The sequence below is a fragment of the Lithobates pipiens genome, unplaced genomic scaffold (genome assembly GCF_037356315.1).
Source record: "Lithobates pipiens isolate NorthernLeopardFrog02 unplaced genomic scaffold, aLitPip1_a1.2 Scaffold_18, whole genome shotgun sequence".
Classification (NCBI taxonomy): Eukaryota; Metazoa; Chordata; class Amphibia; order Anura; family Ranidae; genus Lithobates; species Lithobates pipiens.
Genome location: NW_027507758.1, coordinates 200,781,195 through 200,804,053, shown reverse-complemented (window position 1 = coordinate 200,804,053; position 22,859 = coordinate 200,781,195). Strand labels below are relative to the sequence as shown.

The 22,859-nt window shown below is 46.4% G+C and overlaps 1 protein-coding gene across 11 annotated transcripts in view; it reads right to left on the bottom strand.

Annotated features, from left to right (window-relative positions):
• The window catches only part of TBCE (tubulin folding cofactor E), a 969,060-nt gene that overhangs the window by 938,209 nt on the left and 7,992 nt on the right, over window positions 1–22,859 (bottom strand). For 9 of the 11 annotated variants that reach the window (XM_077486516.1, XM_077486524.1, XM_077486517.1 and 6 more), the window contains exon 1: window positions 21,579–21,628. The exons of the other annotated variants lie outside the window; for them this stretch is intronic. In XM_077486516.1, the coding sequence (XP_077342642.1) occupies window positions 21,579–21,613 (35 nt within the window). In that variant the 5' untranslated portion in view covers window positions 21,614–21,628. Of the gene's footprint in view, window positions 1–21,578; window positions 21,629–22,859 lie in introns of those variants that run through there. 11 annotated transcript variants of the gene reach the window in all.

The following is a 22,859-nucleotide window of genomic DNA, read 5'->3' as shown; positions in this document are numbered from 1 at the left end:
CTGAAATAACAACTCACATGTTAGAAGTTTTTAAAACAAAATCCTCATTGCCCATCGCCATATCATGCAAACACAAGACAGGAGAATCAGTTCTTGAATTTTGGAAAAGATTCAATGATGTGTGGATACAGGAAGCCGGTTTGGGTGTTGTGCCAACTATGGATCCATTATTGATCCAGACTTTCCTGAGTAATCTCAAACCCCATTTAGTGGTCCCAGTCAAACAAATGATTACTGAATGGTCAACACTTTCTAGAACTGACTTTGGTAAAGCTCTTTCACAGAAAGATGCAGCAGGTTGTTTTGATATACCAAAGCCGTCTCCTGCCTCCACACAACATTTCCAAGGGAATACGAAGGGGAACTTTAGAGGCAGAGGAAATTTTAGAGGCAGATTTAAAGGCAGAAATGGAAGAGGGATGAGTCGCTCTAGAAACAATGGATGTTTCAATTGCGGTGCTGAGGATCACTGGGTGAGTCAGTGTCCTCACCCCACCCCTTCTCAGACTCCCGATTCCAGCTCTGTCCCTAACCAGACAACAACCACAGGCATCCATCCAACAAGGTCCAACATTTCCAATCAAATGGGGAAATCAACAACAATGATGGGGCCCGGAGGGTAGTGTCCCAGCTTTTCCTTTTGTCTCAGATGATTTCACTGACAGTCCAATGGTTGCTATTTCAATAAATGGGAGACTCCTCCCCTATCTCGTTGATAGCGGGGCCACTAGGAGTACTATTTGTGAAGATCATTTCAGAGGCAAATGGGAACCAGCGGAACCCTCTTTGGGAATTAATGGGATACTGACAAAAACATATAGGACTCCACCCCTACCAATAGAAGATGATGAAGGGTACACCATATGCACACATTCTTTCAGGATAATACCAAGGTGTCCTGTAAATTTGTTGGGAAGAGACTCGTTTGGGCCACTAGGAATCACAATTAGAACCAACTCAGAAGGAGGTCTAGACATTTCCTCAGATAAAATCACTATAGTAGCATGCAAACCAGGTTTATTGATGCTGTCACAACAAAATAGTGAAGAAGATTTTGAGGATATAGACCCCCAGGTCTGGTCTACATCAGATATGGATGTAGGACTTGTTTCATGCACACCATACAAGGCCACTCTCAAAGAAGGTGCATTTAGTATCTATCATAAACAGTATCCACTTTCTAAAGAAAAGATGGATGGCATAGTGCCAATGGTGAAAAAGTTTCTGCAGGATGGAATCCTGGAGGAAATTATTTCTCCATACAACACACCTGTTAACCCTGTAAAGAAGCCGGATGGCTCCTTCAGATTTGTACAGGACTTGAGGGCCATAAAATGACCTCATAGTCCCAATAGCACCCATTGTACCTGATGTTCCATCTCTACTGTCCTCCATTCCAGCAACAGCCAAATGTTTTACTGTAATTGATTTAAAGAATGCTTTTTTCTCTGTCCTTGTAGACAAGGAGACAAGGCCACTCTTTGCTTTTACTGTGTCGATTGACCAACACAATCGCTAGTTTACCTGGTGTAGAATGCCCCAGGGTTACATAGACTCACCTGTGGTCTATTCTATAGTACTCCAAGCCACCCTCAGGCCTTGGACTGCCCCTCATGGTTCTGTACTGTTGCAATATGTTGATGATCTTTTGATTTGTAGTTCTTCAGAGGAGGACTGCCGAGCTGATAGCCTATCCTTATTGAAATGGTTACATACGTGTGGTCACAAAGTGTCTAAGAAAAAATTACAATGGTGTAAACAGGAGGTTGAGTACCTAGGGTTTGTGCTGTCTCCGGGAGTTAGGAAAGTCAGTCACAAAAGAACTGTTGCTATAGTGGGTCTGCCCCGCCCACTTACCAAGAAAGACCTGCTAACCTTTCTTGGAATGATTGGTTACTGCCGCCAATGGATACCTGACTGTTCTTTCTATGACAATATATTGAGACAAGCAACACTCTCTGAAATGTCTGATATTGTAAAATGGTCTGATGAAATGTTAAATGCTTTTACCATGTTGAAAAGTGCAATGGTTACCAGCCCGAGCCTCGGCCTCCCTGATTTTAGCAAAATGTTTCACTTGTTTGCTAGGGAAAATTGCAGAACCATGGCAGGAGTACTGGCCCAGGAACATGGTGGGAGACTGCGCCCTGTAGCTTTTTTCTCAAAGGTGGTTCCAGTACAGGTGCAAGGCATGCCTGCTTGTCTTAGAGCGTTGGCTTCTTGTTCTATGGTTGCAGAGTTGGCAGCACCATTTACCTTGGGCCATAACACTACTTTACACACCTCACACAACGTTACCACACTCCTCAAAACTTTACATACTCAGCATATGTCAGCACAAAGATTGAGTGGGTATGAAGTCATCCTCCTGTCCAATCCAAACCTGAAAATAAAAAGTTCAAACATAAACTCTGGCCCAGCTCCAATTTTGAATGCCTTATTAGGTCTTAAAGGAGAACAGGATGACTTACCACCACCTCATGACTGTACACAATCAATACATCAGGACACTTCACCTAGAGCAGATATGCTTTCAGTGCCAATTCCTACTGCACAAACAGTTTTTGTTGATGGCTCTTGCAGCAGACCAAGTGATAATGTCCATCATGCAGGATATGCTGTTGTCCAACTGCCGGATACTGTCCTCGAGGCCAATCCAATACCCTATCAGTCTGCACAAGCTGCTGAATTGATAGCATTAACCCGTGCATGCCAGCTGTTTGCAGGAAAAGAGGTAAACATTTACACTGATTCCAGGTATGCTTATGGTGTGGTTTGGGACCATGGTGTAATATGGCTTCGCAGAGGATATGTGGCAGCAGATGGAAGGAGCATCTCACACTCTGACCTAGTCACAGCATTACTAGATGCAATTCAGTTGCCTTCAAAACTAGCTATCATGCACTGTAAGGCCGCGTACACACGCGGGGACTGTTCGCTCAACTTTGTTTGTCAAACAGTTTCAGCGGACAGTCCGCTCAAACTTAGCATGGACAGACTTGCCCACACACGATGAACGAACAGTCCGCTGAAACCGTGCGCGACGACGTGAACGGCGCGTACGACGGGACTAGAAAACGACGTCCTATACACTGCAATGCAACCTTCGGCGTGTAAATCCTTTCTGAGCATGCGCGGAACTTAGTTTTGACGAACAAGCCTACACACGAGGGGACTGTTCGCTGAAACAAAGTTTCAGCGGACAGTTTTTCGGAAATTCCAAAAAACTTTGTTCAGCAGACTGTTCGCTGAAACTGTCCGCTGAAAGCCCACACACGAGCGGACTGTCCGCTGAAACACTGTTCAGCGGACAAAGTTGAGCGAACAATCCCCGCGTGTGTACGCGGCCTTAGGCACATACAGGCCAAATGACTGATATAGCCAAAGGTAATGCACTAGCTGACAGAATAGCTAAAGAAGCTGCATCTACACAAAAGGCAAACATTCAAATGCCCATGCTAACACCCAGGGGCGGACTGACAACTCATGGGTCCCCCGGGCAATAGAAGATTATGGGGCCCCCAGGCTTACAGGTGGCCGCTATGCCAGGAGTAAGTAACATGCAAAACAACAAGTACAGTCAGGATGAACGCCACGCTCACATCAGCCCTACCTTACACCATAGTCCTAACATTCTCCCTATATATCACAGTCCACAGAGTCCTAACTTATGGCAGAGCCCCCCCCCAGTGTGTCACCTTCTATCAGTGTCCCCTTACACACACCTTTGCACCTTAATTTAAAGGCCTTTAAATTAGAAAAAAAAATCCACTGTTCCATCTCTGAACTGTGCAAGTGAGTCTTAGCCCTTGTACACACGGTCGGAGATTCCGACAACCAAATCCGTCGGATTTTTTCCGCCGGATCTTGTCCGAAACTGTTACATACACACGGTCGGACAAATTTGTCGAAAAATCAGATCTTTCAGAACGTGATGACATAATTTCGTTACGATGGGACTACATTCAGGCTAGTAGCCAATAGCTTTGATGTAGGAATTTTATCTGAGCATGCGTGGCACTTGGTCCGATCGGAAATTCTCTACACATGATCGGAGTATGTCCTATCGGACCAGTTTGTTGGAAAATATTTCCAGCAAGTTGGAAAATTTGGTCCGACGGATATACCGACGGAAACAGTCCGATGCATACCACACACAGTCGGATTATCCGACAACGCGGTCCTATAGGACACATTCCGACGGATTCTCCAACCGTGTGTACAAGGGCTAAGAGCCAGCGAAATAGTGAACTGCTGTGGTTGGCCTCAGATCTGGCAGTGGGGCATGTGAATAAAAGCCATACTTGATGTGTGCCAAATCACGGCACACACCCAGACCTGCCCTGCTGCCTGATCCGAGGCCGGGCTCAGCAGTTCACCATTCAGCTGCCTCCGAATGGCTGTGGATTTTTCAGGGGCATAGGATTGTTAGATCGACTTCTGTTTGGTGGCAGTAGGCACAAATGAAACATACAGTATACACACACACACACACACACACACATTATACATATATACACATATACACATAGACATCAGTGGTGGCTGGTGCTCAAAATTTATGAGGGGGGGGGGGGGGCACAAACAAACTGAAACAAAACAAACAAAAAAAAAACCATCAATTGCAGCCACTGTGCTCATCAAATGCAGCCACTGTGCCCCATCAAATGCTGCCAGCGTACCCATCAATTGCCGCTACTGTGCCCCATCAAATGCTGCCAGTGTGCCAATCAATTGCTGCTACTGTGCCCATGAATTGCTGCTAATGTGCATCGCCCCGTACTTATCTGTCTCAGAGCGGGTCAGTGGCGGTGTCCTGCACGCCCCTCGATGTCTTCTTCCATCCTCTGTCAGGCATCCAATCACAGTGCCTGACGCTTCAGCCAATCAGGTGACAGGTAACAGACCCGAGCACCTGATTGGCTTAGAGGCGGTTCAGTGTTAGCAAAGTGAATTCCTTTGCTTTTCTAACACACACACACACAGCTGAGTGAACAGTGAACGCCCAGCATGACGCCTGCTGTTCACCTTTGTGGGCGCCTATTAGAGCCTAAGGCTCTAATCAGGTGCTTCCCAAAAACACACCCGCCGCTGTAATTCAGGTGCCCGAAAAGGAGATGGGTATCTGAATAGGGGGTGTCAGCGGCAACCATAGATAGATTCATGCAATGCATGAATCTATCTATGGTGATAGAGAGGTGCCAGGAGAGTGGGAGCAGCGCCCAAGCGCCCCTTATGGACGCACCGCCACTGATAGACACACAGTATACACACCATAAACACACACACACACACACACACATATATATATATTTTAGGGCTGGGGAAAAAAATACATCAATTTAAATCTTGAATAGAGCTGAGAGGTCAAATCAATTAAAAATTTAAGAAAGCATTGTGGACTAAGCCAAAGCCGTAGCCTCGCCTAAAAACTCCTGCTCGCAGCTCCTCAGGACCGGCACAGTGTCCATTAAAAATAAAAAAACAACACCTTGATTCAAACCGTGTTTTTTTTTTTGTTTTTTTTAATTATCGCAGATATTTTTTTTAATTTTTTTAGAAAAATCGCCCAGCTCTAATAAAAATAAATAAATAAATTTATATTATATATATATATATATATATATATATATATATATATATATATATATATATATATATATATATATATATATATATACACATACACACACACACACATATACATATATACATATATATAAATATATATATATATATATATATATATATATATACACATATATACACACACACCAGCACTTTTCACCCAATGAATCAGCCTAAAAAACACACTGCTGCCACCATCTCCTGGCATGCTGGGGCTTGTAGTGCCCCAGCAACTCACAGACACTTTAGGTGGTAATGCAGGAGAGGAGGGGACTGTGCCTGTGTACTGGTGGGCAGGTAATGAGTAGGCAGGGTAGCAGAGATTGGGGGAGGAAGTTCCTTCCTCCAGAAGCATGGCACTTCTCACATAGAAAATCGATCTAACAGCTTCAGAGCCCTGCTAGAGGAAAAACACATCCACCCTCCCTCCTGCTCACTAGGTTAAGCCACTGACACTCAGTTCATCTCAGCAAGCTTACCTTCCAGCAGGTTGCAGCCCTTCCCACACTGCACGTTGTGTCCCCTCCTCCAGCTGTTGGCAGTCTCCTGCTCTGAAATCAAATGAGCCGCGGAGAGGAAGGGGGGCGTGTGCACTGTTTCCATTGGCTGAGGAGGCAGTACAGAGGCGGGGCATCTATAGCTTCCTTTTTTTTTTTACACCAAAATTATGTCGGCATGGGACATTTCAGGGACAGATGTAAAAAAACACAGATTTTTACATACTGTCCCTGCATTTACCAAGGCTGGCCAGTCTGATGGGGCCCCCTAGTGGCATGGGGCCCTCGGTCCGTGACCGAGTGCCAGAATGGTCAGTCCGCCCCTGCTAACACCTCAGCCATGTTCCCTGAAAGAGACACATTGGCTCACGGAACTACAGGCTTTTGCCACCCCTGATGATATTGCGCAATGGAACTGTGATGGGATGGTACAAAAGGACCCTAAAACAGGATTAATCTGCAAAGAGGGGAAGCCGTGTATTCCTGTTGCTAGCGCCCCCCTGTTCATTGCGCAATACCATGGGACTGGGTCACAAGGGATGGCAGGCCACATGTGAACTTCTAGATGCAGATTTTTTCATTGCAGGATTACCTAATCTAGTCAAAGCTTTTGTAAGGAGATGTGTCACTTGCATTAGGAACAATCCAACAAACCCAAAGAAATCAAAGCATGAACATCTTGAGTACCCAACAACACCGTTTACCCATTTACAGATAGACTTTACACATATGCCCAAAGAAGGAAAGAAACAACAATACCTTTTGGTTATAGTGGACATGATGTCACGCTGGCCCGAAATTTTTGTCACCAACAATGAAAACGCACAAACTGTAGTGAAGATCCTCACACAGGAAATTATTCCTAGATGGGGATGTCCATTGCAAATAAATTCAGACAATGGCCCAGCTTTCACAGCTAAAATCTGCCAAGATCTTGTAAAAGTACTAAAAATAGACTGGAAATTTCACCTCCCCTACCATCCACAGAGTTCAGGAATTGTAGAAAGAATGAATAGAACAATTAAAGACAGGATAAGGAAAGCTACGGGTGGGAATTTTGGCAAGTGGAAAAAAGTTCTCCCAGCTGTATTAGCTGAAATCAGAATGACCCCTCACAGTGTGACGGGTTATTCCCCCTTTGAGGTACTCATGGGTAGGCCATTCCCCACACCGTGGGCTAATCATCCCTTGATGGTAGAGAAAGGTGATTTGGAACAAATACAGGAGGAATATGTAAAAAAACTGATTGAAACTCTTGATATTGTTGAAAGAAGAGTTGCTCGCACCTCTCCGTCACAGGTACCAACCCACCCGTTCCAGGTCGGTGATCAAGTTGTGGTGCAGAGGCTTCAGAAAGGTCGAAAGCCGCAAGAGGTTCCATTCGGACCAGTGACCAAAGTGGTAGCCGTCACCAGGACCGCCATCCTTACAGAGGAAAGTCCTACTTGGATCCATGCCAGCAGAGTAAAGAAGGTTGATCTAAGCCCAGGAATTCAAGAAAGGCTGAAAAGAGGTGAAGCAGGTGTTTTAAGTCCTCAAAAGACAAGCACAGACATAAAAGGACAGTGATGTCACTCATTTCACCACAGACTTCTGGGAAGGCCTTTTGCCTTCTGGTGATGTTTCTACTTCTGATCTTTGTCCCAGTGTGGATAATAACTAACTGTATCTTTCAACCTGAAGACTTAGGTGCCTTGAAACTCATATGTGGTAAAAGCGAAATACACACCAACCATACTGACTTTCACCTCAGAAATCGCAGTAAAAGAGATGTCTCTAATGAATTGATCAAAGAAACAAGTTTTTCTGGAAAAATGTTACTGTTAAAATTTAAATATGCTTATGCTAGAAAGTCAGGATATGAAAAATGCTGGATTTGTAGTAAGTTGCACCCAGAAACTGCTAAAATCCCACTCTTAGCTGTCCCTCTAAACCTCAAGTCATTATTGGAAAATACTCTAGTCTTAAGTATTAAGAATGTCTCGGAAGGGTACCGCAATCAGAGTATTATGTTTTACACTTTAGGAAAGACACATGAACCTGAGTGGTGTGTTCAGTTAGGCAATACATCCAACAGAATAGGTATGTGTTCCAAGTCTGTATTTAACATTTCAAAGGGTATTCCCTTCCACACCAGTAACATTATCATGGGTCATATGTGTAGTTACAAAAATCAATCCCTTAACAACACCATTAGTGAACTTACTACATACAGGAACACAACCTCTGGGATACTTGTGAGTAAACTTGTTAGTGCTGCATTTGAGGCTGGAACTGAGCCCCAACGTAGTTCTCTAAGAAGTTTTTCATTAGGAAACAATACATACGTATGCTGTGCTAAAATTTGTTACCCATGGATCCCCGCAGGAGTGAAAGGATGGTGTTATTTAGCACAGTTGGTACCAGTCATGTCAGCCCTAGGCCAGAATCAGGAACATCACATACAAGTTACTTCAAGTCCAGTACATAGGTTAACTTATAAATACAAGAGAGAAACCCCACCTATGTTTTCTACTTCAGATAAGTCATGGACATGGTTTCCATCCTGGACAGGATGGGGCATAACCATGATGGACAAATTAAATAACTACACTGGTTTAATAAATGATGTTATGGAAAAAAACTCCCAAGATATAGGACTACTCAATGTCGAGCTCAAAGCAATTAGAAGACAACTAGAGTTACACGAATTGGCTATTGAAAGCATGAGTGCAGCTCTGACAGGTTTATGCGAAATGACCCAAGATTATGAATGTTGTACATGGTTTCACAATACCAGCCTGGAAATCCCAGACTACTATGATGTTATTAGTCAACACCGAACACAGGTAAATGAATTAATGAAACAAGCAAGGGACATAGGTAATTATGGATGGAACCCCTTTTCTAGTTTGGGTTTAGGTGGAATGTTTTCATGGTTAAAGAACATAGTGATTATGATTATCATAGTACTATTGTTAGGATTGATAGGCTACCTGATTTTCAAGCTTATTCTACTTTGTATTAGCAAGTGTACTACACCAGACCAACCTTCTCACGCATATACACAATATCTGCAGCTTTATGTAAATGAATATAACAAACGTAGCAAGAACCGTAGATTTCAGGAGGCTGCGGATCTGTAGAAGTCATTCCATGACTTAAGAGGGGGTTGAAAGGTTATGTTAAGCATCCATCTTGTTTCTGTCAGCCATCTTAATATTCACAAACTTCCATTTTACAATATGTACAGTTTGAACACCCCTTTAACTTCTCAGATAACTGTCTCAACATGAGATTCTTCTAACTCATGTGTTCTCACACACTTATCTATAACCTTCACACTGTTTCTCAGCATTCTTTTAGCTACAGAAGGAATTATGTATCGTTTTTTATCTTTTTCTTATATTAATTCAGCTAGCTTAGAACAAAGAACAATAGCGTTTTGTCTTGACCAGCTGTAATCGTCTTGATGTCTACTGCGCATGTCTTATTCTGTGTGACGTGAAATATACTATATCAATCGCTTTGTAATAACTCAATACAATTAGTTCTTGAAGGACGCCATGGTGTGTGTGTGGTTTTATTTGTCCTTCGAGAATTGATTCCAGATATATCTGAATTTATACAATACATTGGATCTAAGGTCTGAGAGGTTGAAGGGACCACCCTAGACAGAGGATTAACCCTTTCAGGTACCACTTCGAAGGAAGCTACCTTGAGGCCCAGGACTCACATGCAGAAGCGTAGCGATGACCAACTGCGGTTCATCAACAGCTTTACCGTGGCTCTGAGAGTCTGCAGTTTGTCTGAAGGGAGAAACACTCTCGCTTCCACAGAGTCCAGCAGTAAGCCAGTCGGCACAAGAACCGACTTTTTTTAGGTTCAACGCCAATTCCTGCAGGGTTTGCATGGTGATCGCCACATCTTCCCTTAATTCTGAGGCGGAAGCTGCTCTCAGAAGGAGATTGTCTAGGTAACCCACGATTACGATGCCGCGTTGTCGCAACAACGCCAAAATTGGAGCCAATACCTTGGTAAAGACTCGGGGTGCTGAAGCCAAGCCAAAGGGGAGAGCCACAAACTGGTAGTGGTCTTCCCCTACTGCAAATTGCATAAACCTCTAATGCCTGAGGAATATGAGTATGTGCAGGTACACGTCCTGGATTTCCAAAGACACCAGGGAGTCCCCCCTGATGGAGTGCAGCAACTACGGAGCAAACTGATTCCATTCTGAACCTCTGTACTTTCACAAAGCAATTGAGGGCTTTCAGGTCCAAGACTGGACCTTACCCCTTCTTTTTTCGGGACTACAGATTGGAATAGAACCCCTGAAACCTTTCCGTTTCTGAAACAGGCACTATCACCCTGCGGCTTACTGCCCCAAACAGTGCCTCCTGGCGAGCCGGGAGTAAAGGTATGCTGCAGGGGAAAAAATCTGTTTGGTGGTCAAGAGAAGAACTCTATCTTGTAGCCTGATTAAATCAGTTCGCAGACCCATTGGTCGAACAGCCGAGACGCCCATTGGGCTGCAAACTCCCGAAGGCGACCCCCCACCCGAGTGACGGGCGGGGGCAAACCTTCATGCGGTAGCACTTTTGCTTGCAGGCTTGTGAGTCCAGGGATGCTTCTCTCCCTCAGTAGTCGCCCTGTCGGACTCTGATCGTTTTGCTGAAGTCCCAGGCGGGCGAAAAAGTCTCTTTTGAGTGGAAAGTGAGGGCCCTTGCCTGCGGTGTGGCTCCTTACTCTTTCTGGACTGTGGGAGCAAAGTGCTCTTCCCACCTGTGACAGTTTTAATAATGTCATCCAGCGAGGCTCCAAATAGCCACTTACCAAGGAAGGGTAAATCCGTCAAGGCTTTTTTAGATGCCTGGTCCACAGACCAGCATTTCAGCCAAATCAGGCGCTGCAGGACCACTGCTGAAACTGACGCTCTGGAGAGCAATGGAAGCATATCCAGGACCACGTCACAGACATACTTAAAGAGGAAGTAAACCCTGATGAGTTTACTTCCTCTTTCATTCCCTGCAAAGGTAAACCAGAATGGACTACTATGCATCGTATAGTAGTCCATTACGTGTCACTTAACTGACACAGGAGCCAGCGATGTCACCGCTGTCCCCTGTAGTCCGGCGCATCCATCTTCTCAGTGGGTCTCGCCACTCCGCCGCTGTCATTCGGCAAAGCCGCGACGATGTCACTCCCGCGCATGCGCACGGGAGCCGCCACACGTGGCATATTCGGCTTTGACGGTGCCACGCTCAGTGCGCCTGCTCGCCGCTGTCTATGGCGCATGCGCCGTAGACAGCGGTACCTGTCTTTCGGTAAATATACGGTTTAGGAGATATTTCTTGGACCTACAGGTAAGCCTTAATCTAGGCTTACCTGTGGGTCAAAGTGTGTTGTAAGGGTTTACAACCACTTTAAGGCCATGCACTAACTGGTCTGCTAGTTTCACGCAGACAGGAGAGGCCTGCTGCTTCTCCAATTGACGGTGCAACAGTTTTGCCCACTCTAAGTGTCTGTGACACTAGTGCTGTGGCCAGTACTAGTCATATCGCTGACCCCGCCACCGTAAACAAGGAACAGACCACTACCTCGGCCTTCCTGTCGGTAGGGTCCTTAAATGCAGGAGTCCCTTCAACCGGGAATGTGGTTACTTTGTTTAACCTGGATACTAGGGGGTACACAATCGGAGGAGCCGACCATTTCTCCTCAAATGGGTAACGCACCGCCATTCTTTTTGGGACCGAAAAGGTCTGGTGTGGGCTTCTCCATTCCTTGTATATGAACTTATTAAAATAAGTCAGATACAGAAACACCTTAGGTGTACAGGCTGGCTTACGGGACCCAAAAGGGACTGCTACTTCAGCAGAGGATCCTACTGTATTCTGAATTTTCAGGGTATCAAGCACAGCTGTGATAAGTGCTCCAACTAGCGCTTTGTCTTACGCGGAACCTGATGGGGAATCATCCTCAGTGTCCGGTCGGTCCTGGTCAGCGTCCTCTGATACATCAGAGCAGGGGCCGCCAGACATTGTTGGTCCCGAGTCTGAGTCAGAACTCTCCCCAGAGGACGGTGGGGCAGGGGCCATTTTCTACCACCTGTCGCCCGCACACTGCCTCCACTCTTGCAAGAAAAGTTTCAAGGACCGCCGACAAAGCGTCCAAAGGCATTGCACTGTTTGTAGACGAGCCGGTTGCAATTGCAGGGAGATCTGGGGAAGAAACATCAGTTCCTGATGCCATGCTGACCCACCCTGTCTGCCACCCTTGGGGACTTAGGACAAAGTGCTCAATCCCACCCTTCTAGCTGCTGCAGACAGAGGTCCCCACCGCAGGACTCACCACCTCGATCGAGTGCTGTGCCATGCTGTTACAGGTGCCTGTGTCCAGTGTCAGCTCCCAGGTGTCAAGACCAAAAAAAGCATGCTGTTCTGAGGTGCAGGAACCAGGGCAGAGGATAAAAACCGCGCTGAGACTCAGACTCATAGAAAACGGCCGACATTTAACTGTACACAGAGAATGAACAGAGATAATGGCGGCAGACAGCGCTACGGCGGCAGCAAATACAGGGCCCACAGACACCAACAGAGAGACTACAGACAGCCCAGGGACACAGACAGCCAGCGCAAAGCCCAATCCAGGATCAGAGCCCCCCCGGAGGACCCCTGGCTCAGGTATATACACAGCTCAGCGGCCCAGTCATGCAGCATACCCCACGGGGGGTAAAGTAGGGAGAGAAGAGAGGGAGGCGAGGGACCCCCTAATCGACCTCCCAGGGAATGCCAAGCTGCTCAATCTCACTGAGGCAGGAAGAGCTGTACTTACCATCCGGACGAGCTGGGGACATCTCATCACAGACTCACACCTGAGCAGTACGGGGTGGCTGCTGGCCACGGCACACTGTGACAAAACATCGGTAGTCCGGTCATATGCGTGCCCCGGGGCATTGTGCTCACCGACCATCCCTGGAGCCTGAGGGGCATGTCGTGGCTGATACAGAGCATAGCTAAGGTCTGTACACTCTCAAAGGCCAGGCTGGGGAGACTACAAGGATCTATATTATCCAGCCTGTCACCCAGCCAGCTGTTGATAGCAGATCACAAGATCTTAAAATCCTGCAAAAAAGGCAGAAATCCAGAAAAAATCCCCAGGACCAATGGTCCCGGCAGGGAGCCTAGGTCCTTCTTCACTAGGCAGAAAAAAACTGCAGGAAGCAGGCTGAGGGGTTATTACCAGAGGGACCGCCCCCTGGGTGGAACTGTAAAGTTCTGTTGTTTTCACATGCATTACATGTTCTGCCTAGTCCTCTCCTGAAGGTGGCATAATAATTGTGGCACTCTCACCTAGCAGTAAATAGGGCGCTGGTTCGAATCCCAACCACGACAATACCTGCTTGGAATTTGCATGTTCTCCCTGTGCCTGTGTGGGTTTCTTCCGGGTACTCCGGTTTCCTCCCACACTCCAAAGACATACAGGTAGGTTAATTGGCTTCTGTCCAAAATTGGCCCTAGTATATGAATGGGGACCTTGGATTATGGACTCCTTGAGGGTAGGAACTGATGTGAGTGTGCAACGTACAGGGATAGGGACAATTGTAGATACTCACTCAGGTTGAACTGGATGGACTGGTGTCTTTATTCAACCTTACTAACTATGTAACCCTACGGTCAAGATTACTGGAGCTGTGTCCGTCAATGAACAAAAGAGAAAGTCTGTTTGGCGGACAAGAAAGAAACTATCTTGAATCCTGATGAAACCAGTTCGCAGACCCACTGGTCGGAAAGCAGGGAGGCCCACCGGGCTGAAAACTCCAGAAGGCAACCCCCCCACCTGAGAGTCGGGCGATGGCAAACCTTCATGCGGTAACAGATTTGCTCGCAGGCTTGTTTGGCTTGCCAAACCAGGGACACTTTTGTCCCTCAACAGGCACCTTGTCATACTGGTAGCGCTTACCTGCCGACCCGGGCGGATGAAAAATCCGCTTCCGAGCGGAAAAGGAGGGCCCTTGCCTATGGCGTGGCTCCTTACCTTTTCTGGACTGTGGGAGCAATGTACTCTTACCCCCAGTAACATTCTTAATAATATCATCCAGAGAGGCTCCAAATAGCCCCTCTCCCTGGAAGGGCAAGTCCGCCAGTGCTTTCTTAGATGCCTGGTCCGCAGACCAGTATTTTAGCCAAATCAGGTGATGTAACACTACTGCCGATATTGAGGCTCTAGAGAGAAAGGCATATCTAAGGCAGCATCACAGACACACTTAAGGCCCTGCACCAACTGGCCTGACAGCTCCACGCAGACCGGGGAAGCCTGTTGCTTCTCCAACTCATGGTGCAACAATTTAGCCCATTCAGTAAGCGGCTGTGTCAACAGGACCGTGGCTAACACTGGCCGCAATGGTGACCCCACCACCGTAAACATGGACCGGGCAACCACCTCAGCCCTTCTGTCAGCAGGGTCCTTGAAAGCAGGAGTCCCTTCCACCAGAATCGTGGTTACCTTATTTACCCTGGATACCGGGGGGTCAACAATCAGAGGATATGTCCATTTCTTCAGGAAACTCTCCTCAAAGGGGTAAAGCACCACCATGCATTTCAGGACTGAAAAGGTCCGCTGTGGTTTTCCCCACTCCTTGTAAATAAACTTATCAAAATTAGTTGGGTAAGGAAACACCTTAGCTGTGCGGCCCGGCTTGTGGGACCTGAAAGGGACCGACACCTCTGTAGATGTCCCCGCCGTATCCTCAATCTTTAGGGTATCCCGCACCGCTGTAATAACAGCCTTTTCCTGCACTGACCCGGTCACGGAGTCATCCCCACTGTTTGAACGGTCCTGTTCCGCATCCTCTGACACGTCAGAACAGGGGCCGCCTGTCACTACGGGGCCCGAGTCTAAATCAGAGCTTTCCCCAAAAGACGGTGGGGGGGGGGGGGCTTTTTTTACCCCCCTTGCGCCTGCACGCTGCTTCCACCCTGGCAACAAAGGCCTCCTCCAGGACCGCCGACAGAGCATCCATAGGCACGGTAGGTGCAGGGGAACCAGTTGCAATAGCAGGGATGTCTGGGGAAGAAGCACCAGCTTCTGATGCCATGCGGACTCTCACTTGCCTGTCACCACTTAGGGACCTAAGGCAAGTCATACAAAATGTCCACCCTCCTAGCTGCCACGGACTGCGATGTGCTGCTGCTGACTGCTCTCCCCTGTGTCATCCACAAGGTGTCTGTGTGAAAAGCGCGCTGTTCTAGAAGGAAACAAGCACCCATCGCTAGAGGCAAAACTATTTGAGGCTATAAGAAAATGGCCGCCTCAGCAAAAAACGTCCGAGGGCGCCAAGAAAATGGCTGTCGAACTTCCAGAAAATGTCTGAAAGAGAAAAACTGGCTGTGGCTACAGAAAAATGGCCACGGCCCCAGGAAAATGGCCGCAGAGCGTGCGGCGGCCTCCCCATATGGCAAACACACCACAAACACCCCACTGTGGCCCAGAAACAGGGAAGAGGATGTGCGGACACCCAATGCAGCCCCCTGCCAGGACCCAGGTACGTGTACCGCACTCCTATGTGCCCAGTCACATAGCGGCCCATAGCATGGGGAGGAGGGAAGGGACAGGGAGAGAAGAAAGGGAGAGTGAGAGACCCCCTAGTTGACCTCCCAGGGAAATTCAGCTGCTCAATCCTGCCGAGACAGGTGGAACCCTACTTACCCCTCCTGCAGGGACTGCTGGACGCATTCCACGAACAGACCCATCACCCAAGTAGTACGGGGTGGCTGTCGGCCACGGCACACTATGACAGGGATAGCAGTAGCCCGGTCATATGTGTGCCCCGGAGTATATAGCTCAACGGCCGCCCCTAGATCAGATGGGGCATGTCATAGCTGACCCAGCGCGTAGCTAGGGCCCGCTCACTCTCTATGGTCAGGCTGGGGAGACTACCAGGATCTATATGATCCAGCCTGTCACCCAGCCCAGCTGTTGATTGTACATCACAGGAATCAAAAATGCAAAAAAAAAAAAAAATGTCCAGGACCAATGGTCCCACTAGGAGCCAGGTCCTTCTATACTAGGCAGAAAAAAACAGCTGCTGGATGCAGTGTGAGGGGGCCAGTAGGACCGCCCCCTGGGTGGTACTGTGCAAGTGTTGCTGTATTTAACACTTTCTGCCTAGTCCTCTCCTAAAGGGACGATATAACACTAAGGTCAAGATGAAGATGCTGTGTCCATCAATGAACGAAAGAAGAAGATTTATCAGCTGTGGGCTCTGAAGGCTGAACTATTTTCAAATTACTGGGTTTAGGAACACTAATAATATTTAGGTGAATTTTCTCCTTTTCACTTTGAGGGCTCATTCACAATAGATGTTGTGCTGTGTTGATCAACACAAAAATGCAGCGAAAACAATTGTTCTCTATGTTCCCTAGTCACATTATACATGAGTGTTGGTGTGCGTCTTGTAAAAATGCAGCATGTCTACATTTTTATCAGAGCCCAACATACATCACCATAGCACATATAGTTTAACCACTTGCCGACCGCCGCACGACGATATACGTCGACAGAATGGCACGGGCAGGCATATGGGCATACCTGTACGTCCCTGCCTTCCCGCGGGTGGGGGGCCCGATCGGGCCCCCCCCCCCCCCTTGCCAGCGGCGGTCGGTATCCGTTCAGGAGCGATCCGGGATGAGGGGGCGGCCATTCGTTCATGGCCACCCCCTTGCGATCGCTCCTGACGAATGGAAGTGAGGCGTGACATCACTTCCTCTCCTGTAATGTAAACACAGGCAGAGGAAGTGATGTAATCTCTCCTCCGTGTCGGTATTTTTCGTTCCGGCACCGAGGAGAGAGGATCGGTGAGTTGCACCAACACGACACTACACAGTAGAACATGCCAGGCACACTCTCACCCCCCCTTCACCCCCCCAATCACCCCTGCCCCCCCAGTCACAGTGACACCAATTGCATTTTTTATTTTTTTTGCATTGGTGTCATTTGTGACTGTAATAACTGTTAGGGCAGTTAGGGTTAGCCCCCTTTAGTTCTAAGGTACCCCCCTAACCCCCCCAATAAAGGTTTAACCCCGTGATCACCCCCCGTCGCCAGTGTCACTAAGGCTGGGTTCACATTGCAGCGGTTTATGAGAACGGATGTGATTCGCACCGCACTGCAGTGCAAATCACATCCGATCTCTGTGCGATTCGAGTTCAGCCATACAGATAGTATGGCTGAATTTGCGTCGCACCCGCCGCAAATTCGCACGGGACCCTTTTTTTGGTCCGCAGCAGAATCGGATCGCATTGGTGTTCACACCATGCGATCCGAGTTTGCAGATCGCACTGCGATCTGCAAACTCAACATGCCTCAACATGGACTCAACATGCCTCTCAGCAAATAGCTTGGGGTGTCTACTTTCTAAAATGGGGTCATTTGTGGGGGTTTTGTGCCATATTGGCATTTTATGGCCTTCAAAACTGTGATAGGTAGTGAGGAGTGAAATTACAAATGTATGCCCTTAGAAATCCTGAAGGCGGTGCTTGGCTTTCGGGGCCCCGTACGCGGCTAGGCTTCCAAAAAGTCGACCACATGTGGTATCCCCATACTCAGGAGAAGCAGCAGAATGTATTTTGGGGTACAATTCCACATATAACCATGGCATGTGTGAGCAATATATCATTTAGTGACAACTTTGTGTAAAAAAAAATAATAATTTTTTTTTGTCATTATTCAATCGCTTGAAGCAAAAAAATAAAATATTCAATGGGCTCAACATGCCTCTTATCAATTTCCTTAGGGTGTCTACTTTCCAAAATGGGGTCATTTGGGGGGGTTTTGTACTGCCCTGCCATTTTAGCACCTCAAGAAATGAGATAGGCAGTCATAAACTAAAAGCTGCGTAAATTCCAGAAAACGTACCTTAGTTTGTAGATGTGACAACTTTTGCGCAAACCAATAAATATACAGTTATTGACTTTTTTTTTACCAAAGACATGTGGCTGAATACATTTTGGCCTAAATGTATGACTAAAATTGAGTTTATTGGATTTTTCTAATAACAAAAAGTAGAAAATATCATTTATTTTCAAAATTTGCTGTCTTTTTACGTTTATATCGCAAAAAATAAAAATCGCAGAGTCAGTCAAATACCTTTAAAAGAAAGCTCTATTTGTGGGAAAAAAAGGACGCAAATTTTGTTTGGGTACAACATTGCATGACCGCGCAATTACCAGTTAAAGCAGCGCAGTGCCAAATTGTAAAAAGACCTCTGGTCATTGACCAGCAAAATGGTCCGGTCTGAAAGTGGTTAAAGGGGTTGTAAACCCTCTAGGTTTTTCACCGTAATGAATTCTTTGCATTAAGGTGAAAAACCTTCTGTGCTGCAGCAGCCCCCCAGAGCCCCCCTTTTCCTTACCTGAACCCGATCGTTAAACAACAGGGACGAGCACAGCAGCTCCAGCCGCTGTCTCAGGTCCTTATTGGATAGATTGATAGCAGCAGGAGCCATTGGCAATCCAATCCAGTGACACGGGAGCCGGGGGTGGGGCCGAGTCCTGTTGTCTGTATCAATGCATGCGGCAGCAAGACTTAGGACTTAGTTCTCTATGGGGGCACTCCAGAAGAGGAGGAGCCAGGAGGGCCGCTGAGGGACCCCAGAAGAGGAGGATTTGGGTCCCTCTCTGAAAAACCCTTGCAAAGAGGAGGCAAGTATGACATGTTTGTTATTAAAAAAAAAAGAACCTTTACAATTACTTTAACCACTTGACCACTGGGCACCTAAACACCCTTAATAACCAGACCAATTTTCAGCTTTCGGTGCTCTCACATTTTGAATAACAATTACTCAGTCATGCAACACTGTACCCATATGAAATTTTTGTCCTTTTTTCACACAAATGGAGCTTTCTTTTGGTGGTATTTAATCATCGCTGGGTTTTTTATTTTTTGTGCTATAAAATAAAAAAAAGACAGAAAATTCTGTAAAAAAAAAAAAAAAAAGAATTTTCTTTGTTTCTGTTATAAAATTTAGCAGATTAGTAATTTTTTCTTTATAAATTTTGGCCAAAATTTATACTACTACATATCTTTGGTAAAAATAAGTACAAATTGGTGGATATTATTTGGTTTTTGTGAAAGTTATAGAGTCCACAAGCTATGGTGCCAATATCTGAAAATTGATCACACCCGAAGGACTGACGGCCTATCTCATTTCTTGAGACCCTAACATGCCAGAAAAATGACAAATACCCCCCAAATGAGCCCTTTTTGGAAAGAAGACATTCCAAGGTATTTAGTAAGAGGCATGGTGAGGTTTTTGAAGCTGTAATTTTTTCCCACAATTCTTTGCAAATATGTTTTTCTTTTTTTTTTCCACAAAATTGTCATATTATCAGGTTATTTATCACACACAGCATATGCATACCACAAATTACACCCCAAAACAAATTCTGCTATTACTCCCGAGTATGGCGATACCACATGTGTGAGACTTTTACACAGCGTGGCCACATACAGAGGCTCAACATGCAGGAAGCACCATCAGGCTTTCTGGAGCACCCAGGCCAATTCTGACATTTCTCTCCTACGTGTAAAAACCATAATTTATTTGCTAGAAAATTACATAGAACCCAAAAACATTATTTATGTTTTTTTAGCAAAGACCCTAGAGAATACAATGGTGGTCATTGCAACTTTTTATCACGCACGGTATTTGCGCAGCAATTTTTCGAACGCTTTTTTTTTTAAACAAAAAAAAACAGTAAAGTTAGCCCAATGTTTTTGCATAATGTGAAAGAAAGTTACGCTGAGTAAATAGATACCCAACATGTCACTCTTCAAAATTGCAGACGCTCGTGGAATGGCGCCAAACGTCGCTACTTAAAAATCCCCATAGGCGACGCTTTACTTTTTTTTTTACTGGTTACATGTTTTCAGTTACAGAGGAGGTCTAGGGACAGAATTATTTCTCTCGCTCTAACGTTCGCAGCGATAACTCACATGTGTGGCTTGAACACCGTTTTCATATGTGGGTGGGACTTACGTATGCGTTCGCTTCTGCATGCGAGCACATGGGGACAGGGGCGCTTGAAAAAATGTTTTTCTTTTTTATTGTTCATTTTACTTTCTTTATTTTAGTTTGACATTTTTTTCCCCAAAAATAAATTTTTTGATCACTTTTATTCCTATTACAAGGAATGTAAACATCTCTTGTAATAGGAATAGGCATGACAGGTCCTCTTTACAGTGAGATATGGGGTCAATAAGACCCCACATCTCACCTCTAGGCTGGGAAGCCTGAAATAAAAATAAAAATAAAAAAAAGGCAGGGTATTGCAGAGTATTGGATATTGCAGAGTATTGGCAGGGTATTGGATATTGCAGAGTATTGGCAGGGTATTGGATATTGGCAGGGTATTGGCAGGGTATTGGCAGGGTATTGGGTATTGCAGAGTATTGGCAGGGTATTGGGTATTGCAGAGTATTGGCAGGGTATTGGGTATTGCAGAGTATTGGCAGGGTAGTGCAAAATATTGGCAGGGTATTGGGTATTGCAGAGTATTGGCAGGGTATTGGGTATTGCAGAGTATTGGCAGGGTAGTGCAGAGTATTGGCAGGGTATTGGGTATTGCAGAGTATTGGTGGGTATTGGCAGAGTATTGACAGGGTATTGGGTATTGCAGAGTATTGGCAGGGTATTGAGGGGTTAAATTGCGGTGAACAGCGATGTGGGCACTGCAGATGCAGCCCACAGCGCTGCTGACACCGATCTCTCCCCCCTCCGCTGTACCAATCGGTACAGAGAGGGGAGGGAGGAACCGGCATCATAACATGACGCCGGTTTGTTTACAAGTGATGATTTGATGGAGCGACCACGTGGTAAACGGCCGCGATGAGTGGCCGTTTACCGTGATCCGGCGGTCACGGATGCTCTCGAGTGCGCGCCCCAGGGGGCGCGCGAGAGCGGAATTCTGGGAGGCCGTATTTCAATAATGATGAACAAGTCAAAAAAAAAAGAAAAAAAAAGAAAACATTGCACTGCCCCTCTACAACAGCAGACATGCAAATGGATCATACCAGTTACAGCATCTCCCACCCACCCCTCTCTTTGGTCACAGTGCCTCTCTGTCAACTACTTCTCCATATCCCACCTTTTACCCCTCCAGAATGGCCCGGGGGGGGCGCAGCTTGGCATATTCTCCCTGAGCTCCAGGTTAATTTGTCCCAGCAAAGTTTAAGGCTACTTTCACACTGGGGCCGCCGAGCATTCAGCGTTAAAGCGCTGCTCGTTTTAGTGGAGAGAGAGAGAGAGAGAGAGAGAGACAGCAGGCCCAGATCCTACACCACAACAGAAATGTGTATTCCAGAGTTTAACAAATCAGCAGATAAAGATATTCCAAACACCTGATATTAGCGCTTCAATCATCCCAGCACCATGGTTGTGGTGTCAGGATGATTAAAAACGGGAAAGTGAATACTCACCTTTCCGTAATTTTCCTTTCCTGGTGCCTACCCATGGCAGCATACCAATGGTTGATGGCTCCGCCCTCGATCAACCCACAGGACCACGAGACTCTATACAAAAAAAAAAAAAAGTGTTACTCCTCCCTCAGGTATTCTTTGTAACTAGTCTTCAGAACATTAAGGATTATTGAAGGGAGGGTGTATGCTGCCATGGGTAGGCACCAGGAAAGGAAAATTACGGAAAGGTGAGTATTAAATTTTCAGTTTTCCTGGTGCCTCCATGGCAGCATACCAATGGTGAATAACTTGCTTACAGGGAGGGTACTGCAATAATGATTTTTAATGATTTTACAGAGCTGATAATTCTAAGGTTTTTTTTTTTCCAAAATCTCGGGAGGTGAGGACTGCCGGATCTAGGCTATAGTGCGACATGAAGGTGTTGAAGGATGACCAACTAGCCGCTCTGCAAATTGTTTCAGGGGAAACCCGTGCCAAGACTGCCCCGAGAAGAGGCCATTCCCCGCGTCAAATGAGCATTCACCGCAACTGGGGCTGGGAGCCCACTAGCCCGATATGCCCTCTGAAATCGTTTTACGATCCAGCTGGCTAAGGTCGTCTTGGAGGCCGCCATTCCTTTCCTTGCACCCTTGGGAATAATAAACAGATGCTGATCCTTGCGTAATTGCTGTGTCAACTCTAAATAATGCCTCAGGGACCTGGCCACGTCAAATTCATGTAGTTTTGAAGAGGTTGGATCTTCTAAACTGACGGTACCTTCGGGACAAACTGATGAATAGGCTGCAGAACCACCCTATCTGGATAAAACGTGACGTAAGGTTCTCTAGCTCCCAAAGCTTGAATTTCCGACACCCTGCGCCCTGATGTGATGGCGATCAAAAATTTAGTTTTCCAGGTAATATCTTCCAGTGTACACTCTTCAGTGGGTGCAAAGGGTGGACTGGCTAAGACGTTGAGGACAACTGTCAGATCCCACTTGGACTAAAGAGTTCTCTTAGTACCGCTTTTAGGAAGCGGTCCATGTGGGGCTCCAGTGCCCAGCGTTTCTGTTAAGGCTGATAAGGCCGAAACCCGAACTTTCAGCGTGTTAAGACCTAAGCCCAAGTCCAGGCCCGATTGCAAGAAGAACATTATGAACTCCAGGATCCAGATGATTGAAATGGCTGGATTCTGCCAGCTGGGTGAATTTTTTCCATACCCTGTAGTAGGTGGCATTGGTAGATGACTTCCTTGCTTGCAACAAAGTTTGTATAACTTTATGTGAGCACCTTAGGCTGCCCA